This window comes from Aquila chrysaetos, chromosome 4 (genome assembly GCF_900496995.4).
Source record: "Aquila chrysaetos chrysaetos chromosome 4, bAquChr1.4, whole genome shotgun sequence".
NCBI classification, from domain to species: Eukaryota; Metazoa; Chordata; class Aves; order Accipitriformes; family Accipitridae; genus Aquila; species Aquila chrysaetos.
Genome location: NC_044007.1, coordinates 48003761 through 48030863, shown reverse-complemented (window position 1 = coordinate 48030863; position 27103 = coordinate 48003761). Strand labels below are relative to the sequence as shown.

Sequence of the window (27103 nt, the reverse complement as noted above, 5' to 3'; positions counted from 1 at the left end):
TGGCAATAATGAAATACGATTTCCTATGGATTTGGAACTTGAAGTGAATTAAATTTGATATCCGTGATGCAAGCTCCAGCTGGAGTGGCTGGTTGAAGCATTTTTCAGTCTCTCTGTATGGTCATCTCTGTCTCATACTGTATGAACTAACGCTGAAGACTTTCCTTTTGCTGAGTACTCTGCCTCTCCTCCAGCCAGCACCTTATTTTCTCAGAACTTCTTAGGAGCTTAATTATCTTTTAGTTTGACCTGTCACATTTGTTTAAAATCAACGAGCAAGTTCCAAAGGTACTTTAGGAGCAAAAGAATAGGACACACAGTGTAACCTCAAAAATCTTGTTGCCATAGGAAAGGAAGGTAAAGAGATGAAGGAAGGACAGAATTGAGGCCTGCTACTTCCAAATGTTCATCTCAAATGACATCCAGCTGTTAAACATTTAATGTTACTCTCAACAGCACAGGGCAAGGTCTTAAATGGATTTTGACTGTTCTCTGCTCAGCAGATATATGTTTATTTAATATTATATTAAAATAATCTTAGTAGTCAACCACTCTTTGGAGGCATGCAGAACGTAAGTTCCCAGAAAAGGGAAAAACCTCTTTTTTTTTTTTTTTTTTTAAATACAGTTTCCCTCCTTCTGCTCCTAGTTTAGAAAAATACCAACCACCACACCTACAAAGACAGAAATATGAAGGCTTTAATATTTTTTTAAAAAGCTAGTTGAGAAGAGTACTAGTCGTCAAGCCATGAAACCAAACAACACAAAAGTGCAAATACTAACTGCATTCTGGGTGGTATTTTTTGGTTTTGGTTGTTTTTTTGGGGACTGACTCACAAGTACTAATAGTTCACTGGCAACCAGAAGCATTGTTAAGGAACAGCTGCCATCTATTAATGAACAGGTTTAGGCATATCTGAGACTCATAAGAATTGTGAATAAATAAAATACTGTTGTTATTTGTCAACATGTCTAAGCAAACCTCTGGAATAAGCTGTCATTAACATTCATTTCCACTGCAGCCTTTTGAATACAATCAAATCAGTTATTATCAACTGATTGGTCTGAAAATCATGAGTTCTCAAAAATACGGCATGACTCCTTAGCTGTTACCAATGTGAGCTGACAAATAACATCTGATTATTTTAATGAGACTACCCATGTAAATTAGAGCTGTAGGACTGAGACCCAGCAGAGAATGGCTGAGATGGTAAATATCTGAAAGGTCAAGCAGCGCTTTAGTTATCTGAATCACTGAGATACAGAAGTCTTCTCTCTCCCTTAAGCCCACTACAAGTAAAATCACAAAATAAGAGATAGGAAAATGCAGCACAAAATAATGACAATACAAACTTGGGGGTTTTTGGTGGTTTTTTTTTTTGTCTGACACATTTTAATGTGGTTTTTTTTCCCAGTCCTCCACTGAACCACAACTTGTTCTAAATTTCAAGAGAATCAAGCAGCTCATTACTTCTGTATGAGCTCTGTAACTCCAGACGTTGATCTTCCTCATCTACAGGAGTGTTTTCTGTAGATTAGTTAGTAAAGAAATGCCTGTAGTAGATGGTGAACAAGAATGTATATAAAAAATCCTAGACTTCCTCATATTAATACAGCCTAGTGCAGTGCATCTCAAAATGGTCTACTGCCTGCCAGCCTGCCCTGCCTATCTATCTTACTTCTGAATGACCTCCACATACTTCCCAAAAGCATGGTCATAACAGACTTTTTCAGGGAGTTCCTTAAACCGAGTTTCCTCTGTGGGACTGGTAAAGCAATGACATGCTTCCACTGAAGCATCTCATCAGTCTGGGACAGGTGGTCCTACTGCAGAAGTAAGGGAGGCTCAATATCCTGCTACCTCAGACATAGGTGTCCTGGGCCAAAACATTGTGCAAAGCTGTATCTCCTTTTTACAATCAGTAAGTACATATTTTACCACTACGGAATGGATGTATGACTGAAGTGATCTCAGACTGGCATCTATCATGTCATTTTTCACAGCTGCTAGTCACACTTCCTACTGCATTTTCCCTTCTCCATAATTTCATCAGTTAGAGGAAGTTAAAATTCAAGTACTACATTCAGTTTCACAGTTTTGTGAACAAGCAAATTATTTTGTCGAACCTGAAAACCATGATGAAACTGTATGGTAGATTTACTTTTTTTACTGTGAACTCTATCTTATCAGGCCAGTGGCAAAACCAATCGGGTTAAAGGAGTCCTTGTTTAAATCAACAATTGCATTTCACCAAAAATGGCAAATTATACACCAAAGTAATGGTACATGATGCCCCATCAGAGATTGCAAACATTTCTAGATAAGGTGAAATGTTACTACAGACAAACTTGACAAATTGTCACAGACATATTTTTCCAAACACACATGCATGCACGCAGTGTACAACTGTATTCTCAAGCAGGTCTAATTAAAGCCATGCAGCAGTGTAACATTTTCAACACGGTCTGAATTTGTTTGCATGTCCATACTACAAAACCCATGAATTTTCATGAAGATGAGTAGGAATACTAAAGTTCCACTTAAAGTAAAATAAGTGCAGGCAATCTTAATGTGAGAAATATCCAAACATCATTTCTGCACGCTGCAGAGAATTATCTCGGATCTTGCCCACACGCACTGTGCAGAAGTGCTTACTTCACAGATATTTGTCTTTGCAGCAGTTATGATCATAGCTGTTGTTTTGTGGTTTTCATGCTTCATACTAACAAATATATTCTCTATTTACAGTAGACAATGTCTTTTTCACTTACAAGAAAATCAGAGTTATCTTATTTGAGACTTTCTGCTGACTATTCAAGGACCTGCCATTATCCTCCTGTTCTAAATGATATTTGACTGTTGAGTTGCTGAGCTTCATTTTCACACTGAAGGAATCAAAAGCTTTTCTTCTTTTTTTTTTTCCTCCACCAAAATAACCAACTACAGCTTGTGTTACTGCATAATACGACAGGACCTTGATTTAGAAGCCATCCAACCCTGAGCTATTATTCTGACCATCCCCTATGGCTACTTAATCAAAACACTGCAACTTGTGACTTTGTCAGTAATTTTGCTCATTTATCTTTATTATGACTTCAATAGTATTCGGAATGGAAGGTTAGTTTTGTATAACTAATATTGGTGATGAATGGCAATGATAATGCATTGCATGAAGAACATCCATTAATGTCTAAAATAATATCCTACTGTCTAAAAATAAATTGCGATGCAAAACATTCTCAGAGCTAATTAACAATAATTCAGTCCTACAAAAGTATTGGAACTCTGAGGAGTAAGGACCTTTAAGCCAACACAGTCGAAGTAGTTAGAGATGCTGACTCTGACAGCTACAGTGTTGATTCTACCACTAATTAACTCAAATCTTTAGGTCCTAATAACTTCAAAAGCACTAGCATAAATCATCCAAACAAACAGCTATGAACTTTGGATAAAACATTTGATTGCTGAACATAACAGATCCGCTCATTCCATCAGCATGCAGCATCTTCACAGTGTGCATTTTCTGCAGAAACCTACAGGAAAAAGGAATCTTCCTGGCACGGAATTGGACTACTCTGGAGCTCTTAACCTCTGCCTTGAAAAAAAGCATGGGAAGGAAAGCCACAAATGCAGTTTTCTGAATTTTCACCTTCTCTCTGAAGTGTATTCTACCTGCTCCCCTCTTCTGTTGTTCTCTTCTCCCACAATTCTTCTCCCCCATGTTCCTCCTCTGTTATGTCTACAGCTACAGGATCCCCAAAATATTAACTCCATAATGCAAAAACAGCACTGGCTGTGCTTTGCTAAACATCTTCTGTATTTACAACCCTGTTTACCCAATCTGTCAAGAAAAATCTCCCATTTTCTTTCTATTCAGAAAAGGAGCCTACCTTTTCCAGTATTTCCTTAGTCAAGACTGAGAATGCATCCTCAATGTTCACATTATCTTTAGCACTGGTTTCAAAAAAGGGTATTCCATGTTCCCAAGCAAGCTGAAATACAAATGTAGGCAATGGGATGAATAGTCTTCAGGAAAAAAAAAACTTCCTGATACTAATAGCAAGAGATATAGAGGTGTTCTGACAGCTTCTAACATGCTATATAAACACTGACTAAGTAAATGTCAGCTCAGTAAAATACTCTATATTCATCCTCAGTTTATATATTTCAGGTAACTCTTAAAACATTCTTCCTAAATTTTTACATTTTCAAAACAGCTTTTTTAACATATCTTTACTTGTAAATAAGAAGAATAAAGTCTAGTGGCTCTGTTCTCAATGTTTTGATTTATTTGGAAAATGAACTGTCTCCTAGGCAATTATTTAGAGGAAACTAATGGAGTGCCTGCAGAAAAGTATAGATACAAATGTACCAAAAACTGTAGAAAAAGAGGAGCGATGAAATATAAAAAAGAAATGCTCCTTTTTACCAGGGAGAGTAAAAGCACAGAGATAATAGGCAAGCAAAGAACAGATATGTATGAGAAAATATATTATGGTAATAGGAGAAGAGAGAAAATACTTAGAAGAAAAGGGCAGCATAGGCTTTACATTGGTTGATTTTATTTAATTTACTCATGTTCTCTCACTTCCAGTGTATTTCCCTTACAGATAGCTTAGAGATATGTTGGCATGAGGAAAAACAAAAAAAACCCACAACAAAATTAATAGTTTTTTAATCTCCTAAACTTTTTCTAATTTATACAGTTAAATACATGGAGAAAAACAGTTGCATCATTGCCTCCCAAGGGAGGGGGTCAAGGTGAGAATAGTATCTGCCAGAAAAACACAGTGGGAGACTCTATTTATTCCCTTTGCAATGGATCCTTTGTCGGTACACATCTGGAGAAGACTATCACAGGCAAAGAAAATACCCTACTGCTTATAATGGCTAGAAAATCCTGTAATTACTAACCACTTAATTTATTTGGAAGGCTCTCCATTAGGATAAAAAGTTTAAAGTTGGCAGTTATGTTTGCTTTCACTGAGCTCTAGAAGTAACAAATCAATGCTTTACAAAAATTCCGAAATCAGAGCATGAAGGTACAAGAATTGGACTTCAAAGTTTTAGTCAAAATATAATACAGATTATATCAAAGGTAGAAAACGAAGTAAGCGAAATGGTTTCTTTTCCAAAATGCTATAAGAAAATGTGATTTTGAAAATAAAGGTTGAGATCTGGACCGTTTCTTAAGACAGACTACTTCATAAGGGATTCTGCAACTCCAGCTGACTGCTATGAACTGGTTTTGGTACTGCAGCAACTTGTTACAGAAAGTTAAGATCATTTGACTATTGGCAAGAGTCAGTGCAAAACAATGATGCATAATGGTTCATAAAGAAAAATACAGTCAATAAAAAATACTGGGCTAATAAAGTGGAGAAGATTGGTTTGCAGCTTATGAAGTACACAGATTCTACTATTAAATATTCCTTTTTTCTTTCCTGTGTCATGTAACAGACTCCTAGAGGCTACCTATGTACAAACTCTGATGAAGACAAACCATTTTAATCATGGAATCACAGAAATAATTTGGAAATATAACCCCACTTGAAATGGGACTACTGCCACTAACCCCTACAATATGGGGTCAGCCATGGCTTTGCCTACCTAAGTCTCGAAATCTGCCAACGATGAAGATTCTACAATCTTTATGGGACTCTGTTCCATGGCTACATCACCCTTCTGCAACTGGTTGTCCTTACCTCCAACCTGAACCTCCCAAGCCAGGACTTGTGTCTGCTGCCTCTTGCTTTATTGTCTGTCTCTACCGAGAAGAGTCTATTTCTGTCATTTGTTCAACTACAATTCAATTGCTGTAGACCAATAACAAGGCTCCTTAGCCTCTTTACCCAGCTCCCTCAGTTCTCCTCATGGATTACTGGTACTAGACTCCAGTCATCTTTGTAGCCATTTGCTGGACTCTCTGCAGTTTCTCAACACACTTCTTGAAATGGGAGAGCCAAAGCTGGACACAATATTCCATGTGGCCTTGCCGGCACTACTTAGGGGGGATAGTAATCTCCCCAGATCTACCACCCATTATCCTTCTAATGTAGCCCAGCATGCTTTTAAGGAATGAGAGAACACTGTTGACTTACATTCAAGCTGGTGTTCATTGTAACCCGGCAGTCCTTTGCAGCAGGGCAGTGACTCGTGCCTGGGATTATTCCATCCCAGGTGTAAATCTTTGCACTTCTTACTGAATTTCATGATGTTTCTGTTGGCTCAGTTCTCAAGTTTACTAAGGTCCCACAGAATTGGCGTTCTCCCATTTGGTATGCCAGTCACACCCCTTAACCTCATGTCACATGCAAATCTCCTTGTATCATCAGCCAGATCACTGATGAAGATGTTGAACAATGTGAGCCCCACTACACACCCCTGATGTACTCTGCTCATTACTAGCTTACCAACCAGACACATAGCCTTTGATCACTACCCTTTACCTCTGGTAGTCCAGCCAATTTTCAGTTCACCTAATGGACCACTTGTCCAGCCCACATTTCCTAGCTTCCAAGTGAGGATGTCATGGGAAGGGTGACAAAAGCCTTATTAAATTCAAGATGTATCACAATCACCGCTATTCCCTTGTCCACACAGTCATTTCCTGGCATCACAGAAGGCAACCAGGGTGGTGAAGCACAGTTTGCCCACTGTTGACTATTCCAGATTATCTTTGTGTCCTTTATGTCCTTGGAAAAGGATTTGATGACAACATGCTCCACGATCCTTCCACTGACTGAAGCAAGGTTGACTGAGTACAGTTCCCTGAGCCCTCTTACTTGCCTTTTTTAAAGACAGGTGTCACACTGGCATCTTCCTAGTCAACAGGAATGTCTCCTAACTGCCATGATTTTTCAGTTGACTGGCAACGGCCCCAGTCACACTGACCAGCTCTTTTAGCACAATTAGGTGAACTTCATCGTGCCTACGGATGCATCCAACTTTCCTAAGCAGTTTCTAATTCAATGCTTTCCCACTGCTGGTTGACCTGCTCCTTCCCAAACCATGCCAGTATATGCAAAGGTGTGGGAGCAAGCTCCATCCATGAAGACCAATGCAAAAGAAAAAATAAAATAAAATCAAAAAACCTTGAGTACTTCAGCTCCTCTGTATCATGTTACTACATTGCCTACTACACCTATTAACGCACTCCCATTTTCTCTGTATGTGCACAATATCGGTCAAAGAAGATTAATGTATGTATTATTCCTATTCACCTTGCATACTGGTAAGTATTGTGGCAAGCAAGTCCTCTAAAAATGTAGCTAGATGGAAAAAAACCCAACAGTCCAGTGTTAAAGCAGTTGGAAGTATGAAAACAGCTTTAGCTACTCCCTCTCATAAAGCAACTGGAAAGGCACATTCAAAGAATTACCTTTTTTTGCCTTTGGGAGCATCCTGAACAGATCCATAAATAAAATACCTAAATACATTTACAAACCTATGGGAATTATGCTACTGGGAAATGTTATTTTATATTATCCTTGAGAACAGTTTGGAGATCTTGAGTGAAATAAGCTCATGTCTTACAATAACAAAATAAGTAATGCCAATATCTCTTCCAAGGTGAAATTTAATTCCAGTTGTTCATTTCTTTTAACTCAAAATATACTACTTCCTAGCAAAGTGCTGCTATGATTTCTTAGTGTTGAAATCAGAGAGATGTGTCTGAAATATTCCCAGAACTGTGCAGAATGTTTTTTTTCATTTGTATTGTACCTATAAAATCAGCTTTGAAGTCAGGCACATGAAGACAGCAAAAGCAAAAAAAGGAAGAATGTTTTACTTGGCTCTTCCTGTTAGAAAGATTTGATAGGAGAAAAATGGCCAAATTCTACCAAGTCATAGAACCTTCAACATTTTTATTTATTTTTCAGAGAAAAAGATAATGTTATTGGGAGGTGGGTGGGTTTGGAGGAGCCCAAGAAGGTTGAGTTCAAACTTTTGTCAAAGTGAATAAAAAGTTACTAATACAAGAAAACACTTCATAGTGATAAAATTAAATATATTGATTTCTGAGTGATCAAAATTATATAATTACAAAAGAAAACAACAAAAAAAAATAATTTCTCAGCATTAAATTAGTCTATAAAGTGGCATAATGATGGCCACTCAGTTATGACAGATTGTTATAGAAATGCCAACATAGGTAAGATTCCCAGGGAATCTAGGGTATTCTCTGCAAGACTCTGAACAGAACAATACTTAGAGCTCATAATCGCAGGGTAATATGAAATATGTAAGTATGAATTATTATGTGGCAGAGTTAGTATCAAACTATTTTCCCCTCTTAATACGGGCATTTTCTTCTTTGGAGTGAGAGGACAATTATTAGCTCTCTCTCTGCTAATGGAATCTGTATCCAGCTGGTTCAGTCAGATTCTTCAGCGTTTGTAGATCATGTTAAAAGAAGAAATAGTATAACTGAAGAGCTGCCTTCCCTCAAAACACAGGAGAAATCTAGAAAGCAGGCTCACTGGTGAGGAGGTAATGATTTGTTTCTGAAGAAAACCCACTACATTAAGAGAAATTTTGATTGCATGGTTAAGTACACAGATGACAGAAAATGTCATGGTTAATACCACATGCAAAACCCTACTACTGCCCTCTTGTGCACATGCATCCAGTTACTCTAGATTTCTGACTGCATTCTTTGAGAGTATACACATATTTTTCAGCAACCTTATTCCTTGTACACAGATGGTACATTAACATTGGAAGTACCCTGCATATGAACAATGAACTTTCAAAAATTTCTATTCATAATGCTGTTGAAAAGGTGATGCTATTTTTTAAAATTCCCTAATCTGGGATTATATAATTGGCAAAAAATTATCAGTGTTCTTTTCTTTAAACACAAGACATCCTGCCTGATTCACTCCCCGCTTAACACCAGTTCTTCCCTTACACATGGTCAGCAGGTATAAACTATACTGCAGTCTCAGCTGTACGACATATACACAGTTAGAACTAGGGGAGCTGGATGTTCCATAAATATATCTGTCCAGTATTATTTAGGGCTATTCACAGACAATGGAGATCACAGTGCACAGGCTGCCAGAATAGTTCTTCATAGTCAGGCTGTAGCAAAAAAATCACTGATGGGCGCATCAGGTACCAGAAAAAACTATGCACAATGTATTATGCATTATATTTTAGAATTCCACATTAAAACAGTACTCTGAAAATGCAGACTTTAAAATATTTTTAGTTTTAATTCAAAATGTAAGATTTCTGTCGTAACGCCTAATACTTTTAAGGTACATTTTAACCTTTAAAATAAAAATTGGTATTCTAAAGAGATCAGCTAGGAGTTACTTAATGCATTTCTGCTCATATGTTAAAAAACCCCCACCACTCCAGAACTCCACAACTGTTCTTCTGGAGCAATTCCTAATAGAATTTTTTTAATTCAGGAGCTTTTTATCATTTTCAGTGTAAAAGCTCACAGTCACATATTAAGATACTCAGGAGAACCCAAAGAAAGTACCAGTCATCAATACCTTTTCTCCTTTCTGTTTTGGAACTACACGTTCTGACTCCTTATCACACTTGTTGCCCAACAGTATTACGTCCACTTCATCACCTGCTTTCTAAAAGAGAACCAGCATTAATAAGTGTCAAGTAAGAAAAAAGCAAACAACAAAAGCCCTTCACCTTCAGCTCACACTAACCTTCAACACTTCATTTACTTGAAAGTAAAGGCTAAATTCTGTCCTGACCTTTTCATCTGTGGAAATATTTTCCATCAGTTACTGGGATTCAGAGGAAAAAGCAATATTGCAAAGAGCAGAAAAAAGCCACCTACAAGTGCAGGGCATAATCTGCAACCCCTTTCAGAAGATATAAAGTATATGGTGCATGGGCACCATCTTCTGATGAACGCTCCATCTTGAGGCTTTAAAGTGACTGGAAATGCCCCACATTCACAGACACTGCCCTCCCTAAAGTAATGGGTTTATGGATTAGCATTAGTCTGGTCTACATCCAGCACTCACAAGTAAAAAGGAAGGAATTTGCTCCACCTGAGAGAGCACCTCTCTGTGTTTCACTTTTGCACACAGACAGTAAAATTACATTCAAAGTGTTAAAACTCAACATAAAACTTTGATTATTCCAAGACACTTGGAAGAAGGCAATAGATTTTTAATGAAGTAAAATTTAAAAACCTCATTGATTTCAAAAGGAAGAAAAATCTAGCTTTTTGACCTTGTCTCCATCCTTCGTTCCACTAATCCAGTTATGTACATGATGACTGTGAAATGCACTGGGTGCTTTACATCAGTGTTATTTTAAGATAAGCCATTGTAACTACACATGACTGGAATAATGACAAGGAAAGAGAACAGTTCTGCAACAGCATCTAGAATTTGAAAACTGACATTTGTTGTGAAAATCATAATATTTAAAACCACTTTTGATGCTTAAATGGAGGAACCCGAGGATCTCCATCTAGAGACAATTAAAGTTAACATGGTCTGATTCCATGGCTTATATTCTGAAAGTACAAGCTCACACAGCTTCTCTGATGACTCAAAAAGCCTGGTCTCAGGCTGCAGGTCTCTTTACAAGGACGTTGATGAAATCTCTGATCTCTGTCAAAGTCTTAATTTTTATAACTTTGCCTTAAGACAAAACCAGGCACAGACAATTGTCTTCCCCAGAGCTCACACACATACACATGGACACACGTACCTCCCCTCAGAGAAATGCAAAGAAAAACCTCTATTCATTAAAGGATGACAGAATCATTATTTTTAGTCCATCTGCACTTTTACAACTAAGTTGCCTAATTTGTAGAGTACAGCAGTAGGCACAATTTATTATCAAAGAACACTCTTTTGTTTTTTTTAATCCACTCTCATTTTAGAGTCAGCTAATCTCATTTCATACCCACAGCTGATGTTCAAGATAATGTAGTCTTAAAATGAAGTAAACTCATCATAAGAGTACAAAGTACAGGCCTAAAATACAGAATCAATCTAACCTGGATTAATAGACCAAACTGTTGGCTGTTTCAGAATGCATCGAAGCTTTACTCATTAAGGTCAATGGTCCTCCTACATAAAATTACGTACGTCAGTCCCTAAAATAGGGTAAATAGATAATTTAATATCATCACATAACCAACTTTTTAAGACTGTATGTAGCTGAAGGTTTTACAAGTGACATTTGACTTTACTCTGAAATAAAAGGTCACAGGGAAATACTAGCACACTTTCTGTACAAAGCCATAAAACCATCCTGTAAATGTACTTCTGTACAAACGGCACAAATTTTTGCAGTACAAGTGTTCTTTCTAAACAGCTTCAAATAGTAACAAAATTTAAAGGAGGATAGAGATACCAGGCCAGTAAGTATTTATTTCAGCAAATAACTATTATTTCTACATTAATATAACGTAATAATATATTTTCACTTTGAATGGATCCTCCACCAAAGCACTCAAGTGCTCCTTTTTTTTAAAGATGGTATCTAGCAGCTTCTTGCTTTTAGAAAACTAAAAAATACACACCAAATGACATCCATTTTAAATTTTGAAACCTGATTATATAGATGAAGTCAAAATAAGTCAATATGACTAGGCAGAAGTTTGACCATGTGCTCAGTTGGCATAAAAACTGCAGAGGTACACTGATTTGAATTGGCCATAAATATGGCTCTTCAGTGCTTCCAAAAGCTCACTGTGTATTTTCATCCTCTTTTATTTATAGCTCAGGAATAAGCTTTCCAAATGCAAAATCTATAGCTAAAAAGAGGATAGTTATTTCACAGTTGTTAAGATGCTATTATGCAAGTCAGCACTGACTAAGCTAACAGAGTCAGGAAACATTTTTTTTCACATGTCATGGAAAAATACTATTAAAATTTCATCAATTTCATCAAGGCAAAAAGAATTTTTTTTTTTTTTGAAAAGTGAAAAAAGAAAGTGTTTTGCTTTGGTATCTCAAAAATACATACAGATTTTTTGGTTCACTCTCCTCAGTTTTTCTTCTGGTTTTAACATTTCAGAATTCACATTTTGCTGAAATTTAAAATAAAAATAATCTGACCTTGGAGAAAACCTACCTGATTTTTTTTAAAGGTCCAAAAAAGAAATATCAGCACTATATTTGTCTCCAAAAATTGGAGTCAAGACTGACCAAGTTTTTTTGAAGAGTGTGGAGCCATCAGGTCTCAGCAAAAGGGTTTTTTCCCCCGCTGGATTCCCTGGCAGCTGGAGCCAGTGATAGCAGAAGCCAGGCTGCTGTGACCGGTGGCCACAGGAGGGAGCAGTGCCAGAGCCTCAAACGCACCAGTGCCAGGGATCGGACTAGCCACACTGGACTCGCACATGGTAATACCATCGTGCGCTTCAGCAGCCTGCTGTGATAGGAGCCATCCATCCACGCCCTGAACTAATTACAGTACTGCTCAACTTTCACCTAGCCTGTGCACTCAACCAGGTAAATACCCAACTCCTTGACTGTGGCGATTAACAGAAATCAAGAATGTAAAAGGGAAAGTATCTTGCTCATCCCTTTTCTATGTAATTCTCCCCCCCCCCCCCCCCCCCCCCCCCCCCCCAATGTTAGGTCTTTTTTTCTGCACTTGTTCTCATTTTGCAGAGAAAACTATTTCACAGAGGTGCTGTGAAATTATGTGTCAAAAGTAGCACGGACACCTTTATCAAAAGAGAACTGCATCACATTTGTACTTAAAGGTTATTGGGAGAAACTATCCCTTTGCTTTTTAAATGGTGAGCACAGACCCTCCCGTGTAATGGCTAGCCTCAACCCTCCCCTGCAGCAAATCGAGCGTGATGACCCAAAGCTCATCCAGACTCCTTGTTCCATAAAGCTATCTATCCAGAATCACCATCTTGTCCCTCCACCACATTCCCGGAGTATAACTGTGCAGGGCTGCATGATGTTGATACTGATTACAGTTTGAAAAGGGAACAGAAGTTTGTTTGCAGGTCGAAACAGTGAAATCAAGAACTCCGATCTGATAAATACACTATGGTAATGCTTAATTAGTTTGTATTTGAGGAAGAAATGTAGCATTAATATAATTTTTCAGATTTGAAGAGGAGACAGAAATATGCATGCTTATGCTGCAAGATGAAGGCCGAGCTGGGGAAGGCCGTAAACCTGGGAAGTTTCCTCCTCCTACTCACCAGACAATGACACTAGAAACCGATCCTTTGTATTAATGAAGAATAATTTGTTAGAAATACACTGTCCCCACAATCTCTTTGACAGCATCACACAGGCAGTGTTCATATTATGATTCCTATACATATGACTCTTTCCATATACTTTTCTAAGTAAGTGCCACATGATGACCTCAGTTACAAATGCATAGTTTCCAGGACTGCAGTGGAATTGTACAAATGACAGAATTTGTCTGTTAGCAAACTTAGACTTGATTAGATAGAAACCAATTTATCCTCAAACTAGTCTACGATTAGAGATAAACCAATTTAGCAGAGTGACACGAACAAGAATTTTCAGTTCTAATCAGAGTTGTAACAACAAACCCACCTATGAACTGGAACAATTCGATCCTTTTGGCACCAAGCTTTCGCATCTAAAGATGAAAAACTCAGAAGAGTTTGAAGTCAAGCTAATTTACATTTGTCAAGCATTTTGCTGTGGTGCATTTATTTAAGTATGATGCAGAAACACTGAACGACAGTCCAGGTTCCCAACTCTCAGATGCATCTAATGCACCGAACCAGAAGAGGGCACTATGAAAAAATGGCCGTAACCCAACACAGCCATACATGTCACATCCTGGTTGAGGAGTCACTTCTTTCAGAGAGCATAAATAGAAAGCTAATATATTCCAAGAACACTAAATTATGTCACCAAGGCTTGCTACTTCATGAGAAAATGAATCTGTCCTCCCCATGCAGAAAATTCTGTGCTAGCAGAGAATTTCCAGCAGATAATCATTAGGAACTGGTAATGCCATCTTCATGCCACACCAGCAGACTAGCACAACAAAAATCAGTGCAATGTATTTAAAACAAAACTAGGCCCTACCATCTATGTCAAAAGTTTTTGCAGACCCAGATGCCATGCATGAATTACAGAGTGATTTAAGTTGGCAAGGACTTCTGGAAGAAATCTGGTCTAATCCCCTGTTCTAAGAAGGGCCAACTTCAAAGTCAGGTCAGGTTGCTCAACACCCTGTTAAATCGAGTTTTAAGCATCTCCAGATCCTCTCTGGGCACCTGTTTGAGCATTTGACCTATTTTGAGGAACTTTTTGCTCACGTGTTAGTTGGAAGTTTGTTCAAAACAGCCTGGAAAGAACTGTTCGCTGCAAATGGATTTGGTACACAGTTACTTGTATCTGATTTTTAAAGGCCAAACAGAATCAGCTTTTGAGAACAGCTGCATACAATAGCTAAAAGCCATGTCAGCAGACAAGAGGAACACGTTAACAAATTGGACATCACCCACAATCCTACAAATAAAGAATGGTTTCAGGTTCTAAAGTAGTTTTCCTGCAATTATCATGCTCCTTATGAGTGCATTACAAATCCAATTTTTTGCCAATAATGTCCTAAGATATTAATCTGCAAGTAAGCTTTTTTAAGTACAGTCATGTTACTTAGTTTCCTCTAGTTCTGAATACAAATATTACAACAATACAGATATGGTAGCATATTTAAGTCTTGAACTTCCTTGAACAATAATTCATTTTTAATAGGAAAGCTGCTGTATTCCACACTTAAAATAATTGAAATACAATGAGAACATTACTGGTAATCTGATTGTAATAGCACTGACTGGCTAGTTTTTATAAAATCAATGGAGTTTTTAGGAATGCTAAATTGCTTAGATTGTTATTTTCAACTGTTGTAAGAACGGCTTAGCACACTGAACAGATTTTTAAAAAACTTTGTTTAAAATCTCTATGTACATAGAATTCAAAAATGAGAGCATAATGTAATAACTGAATTGTCTCAAAAAATCGTGTTTGATTTGTTCAGATGCAGGCTTTACATTACCTATTAGTCTGATGTGTAATGAAACCTGTATCTGTTTCTCTTTTTAATTTTTTTTTTAAATGTCTACATTTGCACATTTTTAGGGGTGCTGTAGCAACAGCCACTTTGATACTGGGCATTTGTGGGGAATTAAATACTGGTTTGCATTCACAGAGCAAAGTAAATGCAGGGAATGTCACCAACCTCCAGTGAGTAATTAATTTTCATGAAATGCCCTGTGTTTTAACAGTTATTGCTTAAAAACACTTCTTTTGCAATGAATGGCCCCATATATTTTCACCAAGACACTTCAGAAATTGATATCCCACTAGGACTAAATTAAATTTTTTATTATTATCTAGCTCTACTACAACACTCACTAATTGCTAGTTTTGAGATTGGTACAATCAATCATGCAATTTACATTCCCAGAAATTGTTTTAAATTGAGGTTTTTTCCATTTAAAAAATTTTAAACTAACAAAGTACCTTCAGGGTTAAGATTAAACAATCTAAATATTAATAACTTGAGTATGTTTACATGAAAGCTTTTAAGTGTCACAAACAGAAAGTAAGCTTGTGCAGGTGTGATTTCCTCATTGACTTCAGCAGCCGTAACCCTGCATGGTGGCTAGAAGAGTTAGTCCCATCCTTCCCTCCACTCCAGCCACATGGTCCTGATACTTTCTTTGCATTTGTGGTTGTGCATTGTAGCCCACTGAATCAGCCATCCTGTTGATCTAATTAAAGACAACAGGACAAAATGACCCCTTTGAAGGCAGTATGAAGGTAGGTCAGTATTTTCTTTCTCTCTCTCTCTCTCTCTCTCTCTCTCTCTCTCTCTCTGTATACACACACACACATATCAATAGACGCATGTGTATATACATGTCTTTATGTATATAAAAATTGATATATATGGATAATCTACATTTTCAGATTCAGATAACACTACACCTACTATCATATCATGCACTGAGTTAAATCTTAGCTAATCTCCAAACTGTACCACCAGTGACATATCTAGCTATAACTTTTGTTGGTTTGCCTAACAGGAGAAGGAAACACACTTTTCTTAACAAAGTAATAAAACACGTGTATTCATTGGAAGTGTGTGCAGACAAGCCAGTAAGAATATTGTATCATCAAATCTCCTTTGTAACACATTACTCAAGTTAGGCTCTGTTGCCACCAAGACTTTTAAGATGGCTCGAAGGTCAAGGATTATGACGTGCTAGGTCACCATATTAATGTTCTTAATGCTGAGGTAACGTAAATGTAGTGTTTTACTAACAGTTTAAGATATCCTGTGTATATATTATTGGTTATATGACCATGTGTAGTTCATTAATTCATCTGTATACTGAAGCTGTGAAGAGAGAAAAGGATGCGTTTGATGGTTTTATTTTGAGCCCACCTTCCCAAGATGAACTCTCCCATCCATCATGTCATATTCCTACCAATTCACAGAGTATTACAAAAACTACCTGAATGTTTACTTGATTTTAATCAACAGAGACTGCTATCTTGCTTGGATTCTTACAAAGCATACTAACTTACACAAGCATGCTAACTACAAACTTCCATGTTACTGCTTAGGGCAACCTCATTGCTCTCTACAGCTTCCTGAGGAGGGGAAGTGGAGAGGGAGGTGCTGATCTCTTCTCAGCACGCGTGGGAATGGTTCAAAGCTGCGCCAGGGGAGGTTTAGACTGGACATTAAGAAGTATTTCTTTACTGAGAGTGTGGTCAAACACTGGAACAGGCTTCCTAGAGAGGCCATCGATGCCCCAAGCCTGTCAGTGTTTAAGAGGCATTTGCCCCTAATAATATACTTAACTTTTGGTCAGCCCTGAACTGGTCAGGCAGCTGGACTAGATGATCATTGTAGGTCCCTTCCAGGAGAACTATTCCATTCTAAAACTGACCTGCCTCTACCTAACAGAGAACACATCAAGAGAGACCTAGCAATAAAGAGTCAGGGTACAGGGTTACAGGCAGCTGAATTAACTGATGTCTAAGGGCTTGCCCACTCCCCCCTCCCTGGTTCCTCCTTCACATTGTTCCCACATGTTCTCCTCCTGGCCTTCTTACTCCTGTTTACCTTGCGCCAACTCAAATAACTGTTAGACCTGTCTATGAACCTCTTAAGACTCACTGATGCAGCAGAAAACCATTCAACTGGTTTTGCTGTGTTTTCTATCATGTTAGAAAGTCCGAGTGAACCTCGCTGGGCTCTGACGAGCTCCAGAAGCAGCACAGTGGGAGCCAACGTTCAGAAGCAGGAAGGGAGGTGGGAACACACTCCCCGCCTGGCAGCCATGTGCTGCTGAATCACTTCCTATGTCACATGAAAGTACATGTTTCTGGCTGCAGTACCACAAGCAGCTGATCTGACCGACAGCTCCCTGCCACCAAAAACGGATTCTCCTTTTCCTCCCCCAGTTCCTCCCACAGCATTCTCCTGGAGAAACTGGCTGCTCATGGCTTGGACAGGTGTACTCTTTGCTGGGTAAAAAACTGGCTGGATGGCTGGGCCCAAAGGGTTGTAGTGAATGGAGTTAAATCCAGTTGGTGGCGGGTCACAAGTGGTGTTCCCCAGGGCTCAGTATCAGGGCCAGTTCTGTTTCTAACGTCTTTATCAATGATCTGGACGAGGGGATCGAGTGCACCCTCAGTAAGCTTGCAGACAATACCAAGTTGGGCAGGAGGGTTGACCTGCTTGAGGGTAGGGAGGCTCTACAGAGTGATCTGGACAGGCTGGATTGATGGGCCGAGGCCAATTGTATGAAGTTCAACAAGGCCAAGTGCCGCGTCCTGCACTTGGGTCACAACAACCCCATGCAGCGCTACAGGCTTGGGGAAGAGTGGCTGGAAAGCTGCTGCCCGGTGGAAAAGGACCTGGGGGTGGTGGTCGACAGCCGGCTGAATATGAGCCGGCAGTGTGCCCAGGTGGCCAAGAAGGCCAACGGCATCCTGGCCTGTATCAGAAATAGTGTGGCCAGCAGGAGCAGGGGAGTGATCGTCCCCCTGTACTGGGCACTGGTGAGGCCGCACCTCGAGTACTGTGTTCAGTTTTGGGCCCCTCACTGCAGGAAAGACATTGAGGTGCTGGAGCGTGTCCAACAAATAGCAATGAAGCTGGTGAAGGGTCTAGAGAGCAAGTCTCATGAGGAGCAGTTGAGGGAACTGGGGTTGTTTAGCCTGGAGAAAAGGAGGCTGAGGGGAGACCTTATCGCTCTCTACAGCTACCTGAAAGGAGGTTGGAGTGAGGTGGGTGCTGGTCTCTTCTCCCAAGTAACAAGTGACAGGGCGAGAGGAAACGTAAGCTGTGCAAGGGAAGGCTTAGATTGGATACTAGGAAAAATTTCTTCACCGAAAGGGTTGTCAAGCACTGGAACAGGCTGCCCAGAGAAGTGGTTGAGTCACCATCCTTGGAGGTATTTAAGACATGTAGATGTGGTGCTCAGGGACATGGTTTAGTGGTGGACTTGGCAGTGCTAGGTTTATGGTTGGACTCAATGATCTTAAAGGTCTTTTCCAACCTAAATGATTCTATGATTCTTGAAACCATCCTCTCAAAGGGAACATCTGGCAAGGTCGAAAAGGATGTTTCATTTGATTTGTTTCTTTGGATTCTTGGGATGAGGTAACTACACTAAAGTAATGAAATTAGGAAAGGGAAATCACTGGTTGTGATATGGAATTTTGACCATGGAAGCCAATTAAAATCCTGGGAAGAGCTCAAGGAGACTGGCTTATATGTAGCCACACCAGTGACAAAAGCACCGTAACTCAGCATGTGCAAAACCTGATTGGAAGCTATGTTTTAAAAGAACCTCAGAAAACACTCCTGCATCACCATGGCCTTGTCCTGTATAATCCACACCATATTCCAGTTTCAGATAACATTAACCCTACTGTCATACTGTGTGCTGAGTTAAATGTAAGAAATTCTGGTTAGAAACATACAGCTCAAGGAACAAGAATAAATCTCATGCAGTCACTTAAAACATTAACTGCAGTAACTCATTAACTAACTTCATTAAGAGATCAACCACTGTTAGATATATTTACCTCATGTATGTCTTTCATCCAGCTCGTTATACTTCGAAAACTGTCCAGATTTGTGATGTCATATACAAGAACAAAGCCTTGTGCACCACGAAAATAGCTGGTACTGAGTGTGTGGAATCGTTCCTGGCCAGCAGTATCCCTGAAAGAAATTTTAAGAAATCACACACACACAAACAAAACAACAACAACAAAGATGATCAAACTGCAGAACCCCCAAGAAAAATCACTTTATTTTAAGGAGTATTGTCCAAACTTTGAATGGTGTACCCTAACATGAAAGGAACAAGAAAAGATAAGGATGAGAGAAAATCTGGGTGCCAGACACAGCAGAGAAAGAAATACACCAGAAATTTATTCTGAATAATACAGCTCTACTAGGGAAGCTAAACCAGTGGTTGAAGTCTGAGTGTAACTTCAAGGCCATCATTGCTTCTTTACATACAGTTAATCATTAAGATCAGTACAAGTCAGGTGATAAAAAAAAAAAAAAAATCTGGAGTACAAGCACTGCAGGAGTCAGACGACATCCCATATTCTGACATTTGTAAACTGTGACACAGACAGTAAACTGGTTTAGATCAAAGGTAGGTTTGGGGAAAAAGCCATAAAATACAGGGATGCAGAGATTCCTACACATAATTATGCCTTAAGAAAGCTGTAAACAAGCCTCCAAGACTTTTGTATTAAAACCTGAGATGGAGTAACTGCACATCTAATACTGGATAAATCATATAGAGTTACTTCCTGAGAAGTTAAATACTGGTAAATATAGATAACCTTCAGTATTGGATGCCTGGAGAGATGGCTGTCAGTAGCCCTACATAGCCTTTAGAAAAACCTCAAAAAACAAAAAATAGAGTGTAGGTTCCCGAAGATTCATCTTACCAGCTTTCTCTCAGTGACCCTTTTGAACATACATTTGATGGGTAATGAAATGTCAAATTTTCTTGCTTTGTCACTTCCCTCAATGTTCCTATACAATTAAATATACTTAATATGGATCATAGATCCGCATTGTTTGTATGCCGCAACAGCGAAGTTTTATTATTGAAGCAGCCTAGCGACAACCCTCTTTTTAACTTACATTAGTTGCTGCAAAAAATATGCTCCCCTAGGCCCAAATTCAAATTTTAAAATGACCTAGTAGGAACAATTCCACTTTAGGAAGACATGCAATTAAAAGCAGATGAGATTTTTCATGCTGTAATGTAATTTAGCTGGGTCTCATTTATGATATAAATTAAAACTTACCATATCTGAAGTTTCACTCTTGTACCATTAAATGTTACTGGCTTTACTTTAAAATCAATGCCTAGAAGAAAGAAGAAACATTTCTCATAACATGAATTCCTTTTGAAAATTGTTTCTTAGCTCTAGTTATCATGCAGTTTTGAACAAAAAGTGAAAAGGAACTGTATCAAACAAAGAATAACTAGCCAACCATATACATTCAAAATGGAAGTTGTAAAAGGGAATTATTCAATGGTGAACACAACTATATGCCAATACATTACACAAATACAATACAAAGCAATGCCAATACAAAGCAATGGAGGGGCAGGTCAAAGCAAAGGTGCAGATACTCTGACACTACGTGTAGGTATTTCCATGAATAGGCAAGTGACATGACAGCAGTTTCATGGCCTACGCACAGTAATACTTGGCAAATATACTGGTGATTACAGTTGTTTCCAGTTTCATCACAACAGCATGGCAGCTATGAATGGGGAGGTAGAAACGCTTACAAAGCTGTTATATGCACAACACCATTTTTCTGTCCTTACTTCCAAATCCCTAAAAAAAAAAAAATATCTAGGGTTACATGAACATGAATAGGAATTAGCTGCACTAGTTAAATGCAAAGACAAACATACACTAGATTTCACAAAATGAAGATAATTGTCTCTACAGCCTTAATCACTGTGTATCCCAGATGCAGAGCGCTAACGCTAAAAGCAAGCATTAGCACTTGAAATCAGTGCAGAATGTTGTCTCTACATACACTACAGATCTTTCCTCAAAGATACTTTCCTTATAATTTATAGTATTTTCCTTTATTATATTATCAAATTAGTACTCCAAATGTGGTAGATGATACCTGGATTTATGGGTTGTTGGAGCTTCAATCTTAATATTAGAATCTGCCAGCTATCAGCTGCCATCTTAGAGTGATGCATTTCCTCACAGTTAACCATTTTTTTTCCAATTACTTCAAGTGCTGAAATTTGAAATACCATTCTACAATTTCTCTGCTCATTTTTTTTTCCCACTGAAAAACAATAAGGCTATTTTTGTCAATTATATTAAGTGAAGTTAAGGTGACACTGCAATAGCTGGCCATACTGCATGGTCAAAATTCCATAAGGTCAAAATATGGCTACTTAACATGACTTGAGTGGCTTTTCACTAGTAGTAATGACATTTGAAAGAACTAAACAGACTGAAAAAGCACAAAAATTTTAAGTTAATACCATTGCACTGATTTCTCTAAGAACCTGTCTGCCAAATGACTTCATCAAAGGAAAGCATCCATGGCAATAAACCAAAAATGCAGTAAAGGAAATGCTCCCTTCCGTTTTACTGATGGATGTATTGTGCACAAAACTTTGACAAGTACACTCTCACATGCATGATTCCAATGCTATTAACATTTCTGTGTGTATGTGTGGTAAAAGAGTTTAGGTAGGTTTTTAAAATTATTATGATAATCATGTCCTCCACTTGATGAATTTTTATTGAAGCTCCAATGGAAAGGAAAGATGAAATAATATAATTGGTATCTGTAATTAATATTACACAAAGCTTCCTTGATGGAATTAATAATGTCAGATGGAAATGTAATTTAAGTCAAATTTGCTCATGTAAGGTGAAATTCCAACGTGATGGAAAACATTCACATGGTTTTGTTTAATTATCTGTATCACTTTCTACAGCTGATGTTAGAGCAGTTGAGAGGGACAGAGTACGCGCTGGAAGGCTGGAATGTCACTTTCAAATGGTGCGTTGGGAATACATAAAAAAATTAGAATCCAGCCAGGATTCCCAGACCTAGGGGAAACAGTTCTTAGTTGACATACATTTTAATAATAAATTACTATAAGCTTTTTTTTATTTATAAAAAGGGAAGCAGAGTGCTGAATCAGACTAAAACTTAATCTAAATTAAAATAAGGCTTATTGACTTCTTAAGTCAACTTCAAAATTTATTGACCTAAAAGGTCAATGAATGTTAGTGAAAAACAGAAGTCAATATGTTCTGCATGCATGAATTGTTCATGTCTTTATATAAAATTTCCAGCAAACTTAGCAAATTGGAAAGACAGAAAAGAAAAATGAGAAATACAATGCCAAAGACAGCTCACAGATTTCAGATGCTTTTAGGCCCATGTATTATACAACATGATCAACATAACAAAGCGAGCATTGATTACTGCTCTTGAGATGAATGTTATTTGAATGCAACAGCTTGTACTTGCTTCTTTTAAGCTGTCAAATAAAACCAAGAAGAGGTATGCTGGGTAGAAGTTCAAATTCTAGTTGTTATTTCCAAGTTTTATAGCCATGAGATTAATTTCTTTTCTTTATATTCCAAATAATAAATATGCCAATGTTAGGACTGAGGCACCTTAAAGACAATTAGGTCTAAAAAGCATCAAGATAGTCAGCCGCAGGGGAACTCAGCTGTGAATTGCTCCTCTCTTCCCTCAATACCTATAAAATAGTCGTTGGCCATCTGCAAAAGTCCTCTTCAAAGAGAAAATTACAACACACTTTTCACCCCAATACAGCTGGCAAGTTCCTGATATAAAAGACTAAAAAAAATATGTTTATCCAGAGAAGATATGAGTTTGAGCAGCTTAGCAGGATGCAAGTGATAGCAGGGACAGAGGGTGGTCCATGCCCAGGTGCAGGTTCTACCTAGCCCACTTACTGTCACACAGCATCTTCAACTCTAGAAACAGGAAAGCAGTTGGTCAGTTGGCAAATGCCCAGTGAGATGTTGTGGGTTGAGTTTCCACCGTGTTACTCCTACCCATACTTAACCTTTACCAGCTGTTGGTGCATTACTTGAATCAGACTCTTTTCCTGTACATGTCAAGGAATATATGAAGCGGACTGGTATCTGAGCAGTCACAAGTACTAATAATTACTGTTTTGGTAAGAAGAACAACTCCTGGGATAAGATGGTTTGTTAGGAAAGTAAGAGCGACAAAAAAAAAAAATCCATCCTTCTTAAAAAAAAAAAAAAAAAAAAGAATTAAGATGCAGATTACTACTAGTGTTATTAACACAGGACATCTCTACTTCAATATGGTTCATTTTTTGTTGATTAACTCTACTTTATTTTCTTCTAAAGTGAGTATCAGGGAATCTACGCAGACTGCAGAACTGGTTCTCTTAATTTATCGTGCATTAGAAAAAATGTGTAAATCACTTGAATTTGCAACCTCAGTCTTAATTTCTTTTTTTTTTAAATATAGGCATTAAAAAGCAGAAATTTCCTTTTGAGGAAAAAGTCAAAATAAAATTATCTTTTTTTTTTTTTTTTTTTTTTTTTAATCCTAAAGTGGGAGTTGCACCACTTTCAACTATGACAGGTTTGGGAGGACTCACACCACTAGAGAAACATTTCTCACAGAAAACATGTGTGCTGCAGGACCACAGCCACTGTAATACAGCAAAATAACAAACTCACAGCCTGTGAGACCAGAATTCTGTTCACTTGTATACAAAGGGGTTTTTTGTTCATAAACTTTCTCTATGGCTTTATATGCAATGCCATTGTTTAAACAAAAACATTTATTCTTTATAGTCTATTCATAATACAATGCATCTGCCTTATGATGCGTATAAGTTTAATTAGAAAACTATAACTGCTTATAATTTACCCAAACTGTGTAATTGAAGAGGAGGAAGGGCACCCAGCCTTGAGTGTTTAAGTGCTGCATAAAAAGCTTTCAATGAAAATTTATTGTGGATGCATTTTTTTTTCCATAAAATACATAATTTTAGAAAAGTTCACTACTACTGGAGCCTACTACAAAATGTTTGGGTTTTTTTTTTTTTTTTCCCCGGCAATAACACTAGGATTTTTCCTAGTAACACGAACCTGTGATTCATCACGACACAGAAATGAGACTTTCAACAACCTTTTAACTTCTGTGCCTATGACCCTTTGCCACTAAGGAAGGTGGTGGCACATGGTTTTGTCAGGGAACTCAGATGGCTGAGAGACTGCACAGCCTGGATAATCTTCCCTCTACTCGAATCACCGTTCCAGCTGGACGGGTAGGGTGAAAAATCAATTAACATCAGATGAGCATTCAATAGGCTGCATGACAGGCAGGGATCATTTGACTGAGCTTGTATGAAACAGGCATCCAGATGAAAACAGGTATTTGTTTCGATGATGTCAACAAAGAGGGAGAAGACATCACGAACAGAAAAACCATTGCATTGTGTCTTCTTCCTTTACACTGTTATGGGCCACAACCTATAGGCCATGCTCTCGGTTGTAGCCGACTTCATTAAAAAGAAACTTCCAACATTAGTCTTTCGGAAGCCATCACTCACAATCCCATTTGTTTTAAAAGTCTGAGCTCTAATACACCTCCTAAGATGGAACTAAATGGAACACGGTATTTCAGAAATTAATTTAAAATCACATTCAGATAACAAATACCACATTTGGATGATTCATTTACATTTCAGATAAACATTTGCTTAAAAAGTTTTTATATCTCTCAAGAATAGGTTTCAGGAACAGTAATAAAACTACTAAGTTTAATCTCAGTCCATAACTGCCACAAAACTCTTTTATCTTAACTATTCCTTAAAGTATTTCAACCCACAACTTGGAAAATATATTCTTAATATTATCACCATACAAGAGTTTTTGACTCCACAGTGGACTGAATTAAGAGTAAAAGAAATTGTGTCTCAAAATAACAACCTCATGGTCAGGAATCTATGTTCCAATATAAAACGCATCAACAAAGCTGATGTTTATTTTCACGGCCATTCTTTGGGACTCCTTGCTAAGCCTGGTAATAAGTTGCCTGTTGTAAGGATCAATTTCATGACTTCACTGCTAGTTGTGTTCTTCCCTTTTTGTTCGTGTTGGTTTCAGAAGCTGCTTTGCAAGAATGGGCAAGAAAATAAAAAGTGGTTCAAGTTCAGCAATTCTCATGTGGGCAGGTCAAGTCATCTCACATACATTAAGTAATTCCCTGGACAACTGCTGCCACAGCTATTACCTGTAACTTACTCAGTTACTCCAACTCCTCCCACACCGAAAAATGTATAAAAGAGCCATGCATATTCCAAATGCAGGAGCATGCAACTTCTTGTTCATACTTTCTCTTCAAGAGCACAGAAAATGAAAAAGCATTCTTAACACACACACACACACACAAACTTTTAAAAATTAGAATTTCCCAATCAGAAATTGGGAAAATCTCCAGGGCAAATCAAACCACCGCACCCACATTACAGGTTTTCATGCTGATGACCCCGTTTTCAGCACGTGGACAGTCAACTTGCCATTCCCCATGGCACCGTGGGGCTGGCGTACCACGGCAGTGGGGAGTTCCCCATTACCCCCCATCTGCAGAGGTGGTGGGAAGACAGCATGGTGGCGCAGCACAAAACTGCCTTGGTCTGGCAGGGCTAATTATTTCCATCACACCAATGGCTCTGCTTTAATGATCATGCACGCAGCTACCTATGGTAGAAGGTATCTTGACTTTACACCGTTAAAATTATTAGCACAAGGTTAAATCATTTCCTAGCATGCAAGATGGAGGAACTGGATATTTTACTGATGTCTGACAACTCTTTGAGGTAGATACCGTTTTCTCTGCACCTGCAGAGGTGTACAGCAGCAGGGCCTCCGTCCGGAGTCGTGGGCAACAAGGAACATTAAGAAACAAGTTGTTTTCAAAAGTTTTTAAAAAAGATTAGGTTCCGAATGCCTCAGACAAACAGCAAGGACCGCGTAACGGCCGGCACAAGGAGGTCCGGGAGCCAGGCTGACACGTTTCCCGACACCCTGGCAAACCTCCGCGAAGGTTTAAGCTGCTAGACGTGGCCGGACACACCCAACAGCTTAACAGAGGGAGATGCGACAGCTCCAAGACGGGCAGTGCCGAGCCGCCAGTGCCGGGAAGGTTGCGTCCGCACCGTGCCCCCGCGGCCTGCGGGCATGAGGCGCGGCCGCGGCGGTGAGGGAGCCAAGCGGGCGCGCAGGCGGCTGCCGGCCCACTGGGACACTCGCCAGTCCCTCGGGGCGTGCGGCGAGCGCGGGCGTGCCCACACAGCCGCCCGCCGGCGGGGCTCCGCTTCGCGGCGGGCTGCGGGGGCCGTGCGGCGGCCTGGCGGGCACCGCGGGGGGTACGGGGCGCGGGCGCTGAGGGGCGGCAGGCCGGCGGGGGCGCCCGGCGGGCACGGGAGGGCGCCGGCAGGGCCGGCTGCCTGGGGGCCGCCGCCGGCCCGCGGTCACTCACCGATCGTGGCCAAGTAGGAGGAGGTGGGAGCCCCGGCGGGCGGCGAGCCGGGCTCCGTGTACCTCCGCACGATGGAGGTCTTCCCCACGCAGGACTCCCCGGCCATCACGATTTTCACCAGCAGCGGCGCCTTCCCCGCACACCCCTGCCCCAGCCCCGCCATGGCGGGCGCCGAGTGCCGGCCGGGGCGGGGCGGGGGCCGCAACGCCGCGGGCCGCCCCGCTGTGAGGGAGCGGGCGCCGCCCCCGCCCGCGGGGTGTGTGTGGGGGGCGGGCGGGGGGGGGCCGGCGGCTGGGCCGGGGCCGGGGCCGGGCACCATCTCCGCCGGCGCCTGCGGGGCGGCCGCCGCAACCCGCTCCGCGCAGGTGGGGCGGGCCGCACGGAGCCCCGGATGCTGCTGTGGAGAGCCGGGCTGCGGGGGAGCGAAGTCGGCTTTTTAAACCGGTTTTCAAGTGTAGAGCGTCCGTCTGCTGCTTTTTGCAATCCGACTGAACGTTGCCGTCGTTACGCCAGCCAAAATTCTGCGCACGTGCTA

The 27103-nt window shown here is 39.7% G+C and overlaps 1 protein-coding gene across 5 annotated transcripts in view; it reads right to left on the bottom strand.

Annotated features, from left to right (window-relative positions):
* The window catches only part of LOC115340622 (ras-related protein Rab-10-like), a 32569-nt gene extending 5681 nt beyond the window's left edge, over positions 1–26888 (bottom strand). Inside the window, exons 1-5 of one of the 5 annotated variants that reach the window (XM_030012481.2) lie at positions 26569–26888; positions 20316–20376; positions 19065–19203; positions 9510–9599; positions 3891–3992 (exon numbers count right to left, since the gene is read on the bottom strand). In XM_030012481.2, coding sequence (XP_029868341.1) covers positions 3891–3992; positions 9510–9599; positions 19065–19203; positions 20316–20376; positions 26569–26887 — 711 coding nt within the window. In that variant the 5' untranslated portion in view covers position 26888. Of the gene's footprint in view, positions 1–3890; positions 3993–7573; positions 9088–9509; positions 9600–13011; positions 15728–19064; positions 19204–20315; positions 20377–26568 lie in introns of those variants that run through there. The other 4 variants (XM_030012484.2, XM_030012483.2, XM_030012482.2 and 1 more) reach the window with 4 other exon arrangements.
* Positions 26889–27103: the final 215 nt, after the last annotated feature.